This window comes from Quercus robur, chromosome 1, assembly GCF_932294415.1.
Source record: "Quercus robur chromosome 1, dhQueRobu3.1, whole genome shotgun sequence".
Classification (NCBI taxonomy): Eukaryota; Viridiplantae; Streptophyta; class Magnoliopsida; order Fagales; family Fagaceae; genus Quercus; species Quercus robur.
The window spans coordinates 2,187,708-2,195,560 of record NC_065534.1 but is presented as its reverse complement, the minus strand read 5'-3'; the positions used below and the strand labels follow the sequence as shown (position 1 = coordinate 2,195,560).

The following is a 7,853-nucleotide window of genomic DNA, read 5'->3' as shown; positions in this document are numbered from 1 at the left end:
AAAGATGTTGCAAATGTGTTAAATCATCAATTATAGATTAATCTCCCCCAATAGTTTGAGACTTTGATTTTTGTAAACTAATATCCTACAAAACCATACACCAAATAATATATATATATATATATATATATATATATCTCTCTCTCTCTCTCTCTCTCTTAAAATCAAAATATAAAATTAAAAATTAGATTACAACTTTATTTAACTATGCATAGTCTTATATCCAAAATAAAGTATATTTTTCAATCGCAATATATTTTTATTTCTTTTTATTAATATTTATAATTCAACTATGATTTTCAATTCTCTATATGAAACTAACATTAATCTAGTTGGTATTATTTATGTATTTAATGTATCAAATTAACCTTAATTTAATTAGTATTAAATAATTTTTTTAATTAATATTTACATATTAAAGGTCCCACATAAATTTTTCGCCTTAGGCCCCAAATTATGTTGGGCCGTCCTTGGTGACACATACACTGATACACACACGCATCAAAGAAGAAAAACTGCACGTGTCACACCATCTTAATAAGAATCTAGCCATTATGACTGGCATCACAGTCCAAACAAAAAAGTGGGTCCCCCCTAATTTTACTATCAGTAAACTGAAAAACCCAGAACCTTCTAAGCAAAATATCTGAACCCAAAATGGTAAGAAAAATCAATCTCCTTGCACCCAAAGTAGTTCCGGAACATTCCTAAAACCCCTTAAGTTTATATATTAATACTAAGATTTTTAGTTCAGCATGTTCAAGATTCTAGAGCTTCCAATGCGTAACCGCCTTTTCCTCTTCTCTATATAACGAACCCGAAACTGCTTTCATTTTCACTATTCCTTGTCTTTAAGAAATCTGGGCTTCTTGGAACCTAGCAAGTTAATACTATATTCGAGTACGAGAAAAAAAAGTGTTTGAAATATAAGTTTTTGGTTTCGCTTCTGTTTCTGGGTTGTGTGCGTGTGAATGATGGAGATGGAGGCTCACAATCACAAGGAGTCACTGTCTTATTATGGAGTCCTCGGTGTTCGTATGAACTCGTCTGTTGAAGAAATAAGACGTGCTTATCGCAAGCTTGCTATGGTAACTATTAGCTTTCTCTGTTTCTTTGTTTTTTTTTTTTTTTTTTTTTTTTTTTGGCCTTTTGGTTTAACTGGGTCTGTGAATTAATACTACTAGTTCAAGTTTTTAGAGGATTTTGTTAGATGGGTGTGTTTGAATCTTAGAAGTTAGAACTAAGTTAACAGAATGGCATATTAATCAAGGGAGTGATAGAGAATAAGATTTTGGATGACAAGAATGACACGTTTATTAAGAGGTTGATAAAAAGATATGATTTTATTTAGGAAGGATGACTAACAAGAATATATGTGAATGATTACAATTAGTTTCTTGACAAAAATATTTGATTTTGGATAAGATAGAATGACTCTGAACGATTTCTACTGATCTTTTTGAGGAACAATTGCTGACCCCATAGTTTTGAGGCTAATGATTTGTTGTTGTCGATCGGTTCAAATTATTCTTTTGGATGGTTGTGTTTCTTGTTCAATTCTTGGGTTTTTTAGTTGATGTATTGTATGAGAGTAGAGATAATATGTGTGCTTGCTTGTATTGTATTTTTGGTGCAGCAATGGCATCCTGATAGATGGACTAGAACCCCTTCTCTGCTGGGTGAAGCAAAGCAAAAATTCCAACAAATCCAAGAAGCCTATTCAGGTAATTTTTTCCCCCATAGATTTATTAGTATGCAATCTTTACGCAATTGGGCTAAGTTTTGTTTTATCCCAAAAAAGGTTGGCTTTTGCTAACGTTTTATTCTGTTTTGTTGAGCAGTGTTGTCAGACCAAAGGAAGAGGACACTGTACGATGCAGGGTTATACGATCCTGATGATGAAGAAGATGAGGTAGATATTTTGTTTCTAGCTAGTAGCTAGTGATGCGTTTGTAATTTCTCTTTTATTAAGGTGCTGATAATTTGGTAATTGAATATCTGTTTCAGGGCTTTTCTGATTTTGTACAAGAAATGGTGACTCTCATGGACCAAGCTAGGAGAGAGGTATGAATGACTCTTACAGTCCTACTAGTGAGCTTAAGTAAGGTGCACATCAAAGTGAAAAAATGGGCGTTGCAAGTTTGTTTCACTTGCTTTTTAAGAATCTTTTTATCAGTATTGCTTTGAATGCTCACACATGAATCACTGGAATCAATCAGTTAATTTCATTATGAGAACAATGGCTGTGTAGAGGACCAACAAGGATGTTCTGGTGAGCATTAGGAGAAGTGAAGTAATACTAATATATATATACTGGAAAAAATCATAACATTGTGGAAGAAGTGGGTGGTCTGTTACTTTTATTAGTTTCATTTTTGTAGCTTTATCATTTTGGCTCAGCATAATGCAGGTGAACTAAGAAAAGGTCGATTAGTTTAGCCGAGAGTTCATAATCCTTTTTTGCTCAATAGTTTGTTCTTTTACAAAAGAAAATAATATTGTCATTCTACAATTTAGATTTCTGTTACTAGCATATGATTGTTCTCTAGATTCCTAAAGAGGATATGGAATCGGCTTTCACTGAATTTTGGGGGAAATTTGAGCTGGAAATCTTGTTTACCATTTTGATTATAGTGTCATGATCCTATGAGTGCTTTGGCCTCAAGTGTTTGTCATTTGGTCTATATATTTCAGAGTAGAGAGTAAGACTATACTGGAAGAAGGCTTGTAACTTGTGAGAAGGAAAGAAGATGCGAGTGAGTACTATTAGTTGGAACTCAAAAATATAATGGGAATCCTTTGATGAGAGAGAGAGAGAGAGAGAAACAAAAATTTATGATGGTAGTTTCCTTTCCCAATCTAGAGGTTAACATCTAGTTCATGGTTTGTATTTGTATACACAGGAAAAGAGTTATAGCTTGGAGGAGCTACAAAGCATGCTTTTCGAGATGGCCCAAGGATTCGAGTCTCCTACATGGTTTTGTGGACCATCAATACTTGAAGATCCTGGATGCTCAATGAGAATGCGTTGTGATACGAATTCAGTGTCACATAGAGGCTCACATTTGCAAACAACAGGCTTGGGGATGTTTGGAAAGAGTGGTTATTGCAATTAAGAAGGCAGTTTCCACTGTTCTCTGGAGCAGACTATGAGGATAAACATCAATCTGAATTCTGTTTTGCTCTCTGTTTGTATGATGAATACTGATTGAATGTTCTGCTCACAATGTTCTTTGAATAAAAAATTGGGGTATGTTAGTGATAGCCTTCGAGCTAAGCAAACAACAAATGCTGGCCATGTCTTGCTATTTTGCGTTAGTTGTAGCCTGTAGGGCAGGGTTTCTTTGATACATCTTGTTATGCAATGCTTTGTATATAAATCTTAGTGATTGGAGTTTGAGCCTAAATACTTGCTCTCATTCTTTCTCTCTTTCTATTTCTCTTTAGACTTTATGCTTTTTCTGTTTGATATTTTAATTTATAACTTCTGTGGGAGTGCTTTGGGGACTATTATCTTCAGTGGGCTTATGTGTGGGCTGGGCTAATGGGCTGATAGACTACAAAAGCAGTTTTTCTTTTTTGACTGAGAACGTCGAATTGTGGGCTTCCCCATGTGGGCGTACACAGAGCATGATGTTGGAATTAAAATTGGACCTTTTGGTCAGTTGCAGTGTATAATTTCTCACATATGCTGGGCTTATCAATTGATAAGTTTATACATTATGGTGCTTTCCCATTTAATGGGCTTTTATTATTATTATTATTATTATTTTTGGTAATGGTTGCACTGCATGTAGATCTTTGAGAAGAGTCCAAATTATCTGTCTCATTTTTTCTGCTTCACTTTATGTTCTATCAATAAAAACTTGTTATATGTTCACCTAACTAATTAAATACTATCATTATTGACTTATTAATACTATCATTATTAATTAATGGTAGTAATTAATTAATTAGGTGAACATGTGACAAATTTTTATTAGTGGAGCAGAAAAAGTAGGACAGAAGATTTAGACTCCTTTGAGAACACCGCCTTCTTTAATTGACAAATTGTGCAATACCATCACTAAATTTATAGCCTCTATTGACCTATATCTCGGCATCTCAAATGTGAGGTTGTGAAGATATAACAATTATCTCATGTATTGGATACTATCATTTTATTTTTTACAATGTGCAGTGTACATCATGTAGTTGTAACTTATATGTTGTAAAAAAGGAATGTATATATCTGATTTATGATATACGTTTGTACTGCATTTATTTGTCCCACCATGTTTGTCATGTATGTACAATTTTTTTTTCTTCCCTTTTTTCCGTTTTTGTTTTTTAGTTTTAGTTTTTTGTTTGTATGGTGGATGTTACATCGCTATTCTTGCATTCGTCTTTATACCAACAATGCTTTATATCCTTCTAATAATTGGAGTGGAATACTACTGTACTAGGACTGTAACCAAAGCAAGGGTTACTGTAAAGTAGGAAGGTTCCAAATGCATTGCTTGATTGGACTTAATTTTGGTTGTATCATTGGGAAAGTTGACTAGATAAGATGAAGTGTAACCAGAAAAGGGTTGGAAGATGCTTTAAGAAAATGGGACGGTGTGCCTTTCTAACTAATCTCTTATCTTTTACTCTTCTCTTTGTACAGATTCCATTGTTCCTAACTTTTTGTCCCCTCTCCTACTGTACATTACTTCAGGGTTAAGTTCACTCACCAATCACCATGGTGCTCTCTTTTGGTACCCCCAATCATATTCCCCTATGAATTTCATTCCTAGATTGTGCCTCTCCCAGAAGTTTCCTATGGTCATCCCTTTAATTAATTAACATTTTGAAAAGTATGTTGCCAAAATTCAAAACATGTTCTTGAATCTTGAGCGCTTCTATGGAGTTTTACCTTCTTTTTGGTAGGGGTGGAAAAGAAGGGATAAAAAATTTTGGAGGGCAAAGTGGGTAAAAGAGTAAGTTTTCGATATCTGGTAAACAAAGTAAAATAGGGAGAAAAATATTGGAGCCCGGATATTTTCCACCCTGACTCACCCAAATTTTTATCCCCAATTTTTTTTTTTTTTTTTTAATTTCTTAACATAATTCTTGGACTAGTTTGATCGGACACAATTTTAAATTTGAGGGACAATTGAAATAAAATTATATTATAGTTAAGAGTCTTGGCATAAAATTGGAGTAGATCAACCTAGCTAATCGTTTGTTGGCCTTTCACTTTTACTTATTTAGTTAAATTGTACATAAACTTACGTCATTTTTCTTGAATTGATCTAGATCATGGTTGTTTATCCGAATATTATATTGATGCTTTCCCGATGGATATTAATTTGAGCTTTAATTTCGTTTTAACATAATGATTTAAGTCCACTTAGTAGTATCAGCATCCAATACGTTAGTCAAAATTCAATGAGACCTAGAATTAATTATTCATAAGAAGCAGCGCGATGACTGAAGAAAATTCGATGAAATAACGGAATATGACTTCATGATTCAAACCGGTGCAAATGCAATAGACAAAGATGGTGACTTTTCTTCCTTGACTGGGGGCGGCTAAATGTGGGAGAGATGAGCTGTGTTGTGACCCTTATATGTGTCTATTTTATGTGGTGTGGAATCTGTATATAATATTATAATGGTAAGGCTTTCTTGAGCTAATGACAAATTGACAATATTGATACGTGGTGCTTTTATATATGGCCACTTATTGAAACTCTCTTTCTCAAACCTTTTCTTAATGATATTATTGATATGCATTATGTATTGGTCACATAATACCAATCAGAAAAGGAATAAGGGCATTTTGGAAGTGAAACAAAAACAAACAAAAAAAAGTATATTTAGGGAATTGGGGGACCACACTTTTAAATTATCAATAAGTTCAAATATATTTTAAAAAAATACTACTATTTTTACGATTATTAAGATAACATGTTGTCCATTGGGATTGATGTTGATAAAAGTAATATGAGTGAAAGACTCATATGATAGTTTAATGTTATTTTAATCGTAGCTTATTATGTTAATAGTTGTAAAAAAAATTATGAAATAGTTTGTGTGTCCAAACATTATTTTTAAATTATTAGCCAATATGTCCGGTTCATTAACTATGCACAACATGCTTAATTCGAAAAAAAAAAAAAAAAAAGAGAGTTTATCATGTGAATATCAAAGCTTCATACAATGCAAACTTGAAATCTCATCCAATGATAGGGTGTCCAAACCCCATTTATATGAGGCAGGTCCTTATGAATATTATCATGCTTCAATAATTAATGCTTCTCCACACTTACTTATTTATAAGAATGCCTTCTCCACATCTACCATATCTAGTTGCTATTAGTATTATATTATCAACGCCTAATATAGTGATGTGTAACACATTTAAGCTACACTTTGACTAAAGTTAATTTCCACATGATGGAAGGCCAGAATGGCAGAATCCCTTTGATCATACAAATGTGAAATGACAGTACCACCATTATGGGTTATGAAATACATATAATTCGCATGCAATATGGGTTTTAAATTTTTAATGCGTATAGTGGGGTCCAATATTTGGACCATCCGGACCACATGCAAATGCTATTCCCTTTGTACAACAAGCTATACACATAATATACACACTGTCAGTAAGTCCTTAAGTATGAAGTCTCATTCTCATCAATTTGGCCTTAATAAAAACCCAACCATTGAAAGACCTTTTTCATTCTTTCACATTTCCCATGCACTTTATAACGTAATAAAAACGCTCTCTCACACCCAACTTGACCTTCCTCTTGTACCAAATTTCTTCTAACTATTTCATCCCCCTCCCAATCAGTCAAGTTCACAAAGATAAAACCACCACACAAGACATCTTGGGAACCAAGTTCACATCATCTATATAACCATCAACCACCCTAGCCTCAAGCAATTTGCCAACAAAGATGCATCCTTTCAAATTCAATCCACTGTCGCTACTAAATTTGTTCCTTGTAATTGTTGTTTTCACAATCCCGGGGTCAGCTGATGAAAAGTGCTCAGCTTGCACTCAAAGCTCTCCACCACCACCGTCACCATCACCACCACCACCGTCACCACCACCGCCATCGCCATGTCCACCGCCACCGTCACCGCCAGCTCAGCCACCACCAGAAGTACTGCCGCCACCTACTCCCAAAAAGCCGTCAACCACATACTGCCCTCCTCCTCCAGCATCAATGATATACATAACTGGTCCACCGGGCACTTTGTACCCTATTGATGATCATTTCAATAATGGTGGTAGCCAGAATTCAGCCACGGTGTTGTCTGTTTTGGTCAGCTGTGGATTGTTGGGTCTTCTTGCTTTTTGGTGATCATAAGGGTAAGTTTCAGTGTTAAATGGAAAATAGAATTTTATGGATATATATGTTAATTGTTTAGATCAAAGACTCTTTAAGGCCTGAGAATTTTGTACTCAGTTTAAATCTGTACCTAACATGGTACATACTATATCTAAATTGCTCAATAACAATCTTTCTACACAGATCTGTTGCCAATTATGTAAGAATTTCTTACTTTTTTCTGTCATTACTATTCTCTATTCTGAGTTGACTTGGTTCTAATTTTTTGTCACAAATTTCTTCGCATTTACTTTTCCAGTTGATTTGCCTTTTTTTTTTTTTTTAATTAGACATTATTATGTTGATCGGTCAGAATTCAGAATTCGTTAATCAAATTTGGGTTCTGATCACCCCACAATGCTTGAATTTTAAAACTTAGATTTGTAATTAGTTTCGTACTAATTAAGCATATATTATATATAATTAAAGTAATCTAAAACTTTATCTTGAATAAAATGGATCACCCACTAGCCACAGTAGCCA

At 34.0% G+C, this 7,853-nt stretch overlaps 2 protein-coding genes across 2 annotated transcripts; both read left to right on the top strand.

Annotated features, from left to right (window-relative positions):
* Positions 1-640: 640 nt before the first annotated feature.
* LOC126715405 (uncharacterized) lies at positions 641-3,407 on the top strand. The gene is made up of 5 exons (XM_050415993.1): positions 641-1,088; positions 1,637-1,724; positions 1,842-1,912; positions 2,008-2,064; positions 2,904-3,407. The coding sequence occupies exons 1-5, from the start codon at positions 972-974 to the stop codon at positions 3,114-3,116; spliced, it is 546 nt and encodes a 181-aa protein (XP_050271950.1). The 5' UTR covers positions 641-971; the 3' UTR covers positions 3,117-3,407.
* Positions 3,408-6,677: 3,270 nt separating this feature from the next.
* LOC126715395 (leucine-rich repeat extensin-like protein 6) lies at positions 6,678-7,529 on the top strand. Its single transcript, XM_050415981.1, has one exon. It carries the CDS (start codon positions 6,933-6,935, stop codon positions 7,341-7,343), a length of 411 nt encoding a protein of 136 aa, XP_050271938.1. The 5' UTR covers positions 6,678-6,932; the 3' UTR covers positions 7,344-7,529.
* The last annotated feature ends 324 nt before the right edge of the window (positions 7,530-7,853 follow it).

Coding starts and splice junctions, on each gene's coding strand:
- LOC126715405 (XM_050415993.1), top strand. CDS start 972: ATGATGGAGATGGAGGCTCACAATCACAAGGAGTCACTGTCTTATTAT. Junction 1,725..1,841: donor AATCCAAGAAGCCTATTCAG/GTAATTTTTTCC, acceptor TTTGTTGAGCAG/TGTTGTCAGACCAAAGGAAG. Junction 2,065..2,903: donor TGGACCAAGCTAGGAGAGAG/GTATGAATGACT, acceptor TTGTATACACAG/GAAAAGAGTTATAGCTTGGA.
- LOC126715395 (XM_050415981.1), top strand. CDS start 6,933: ATGCATCCTTTCAAATTCAATCCACTGTCGCTACTAAATTTGTTCCTT.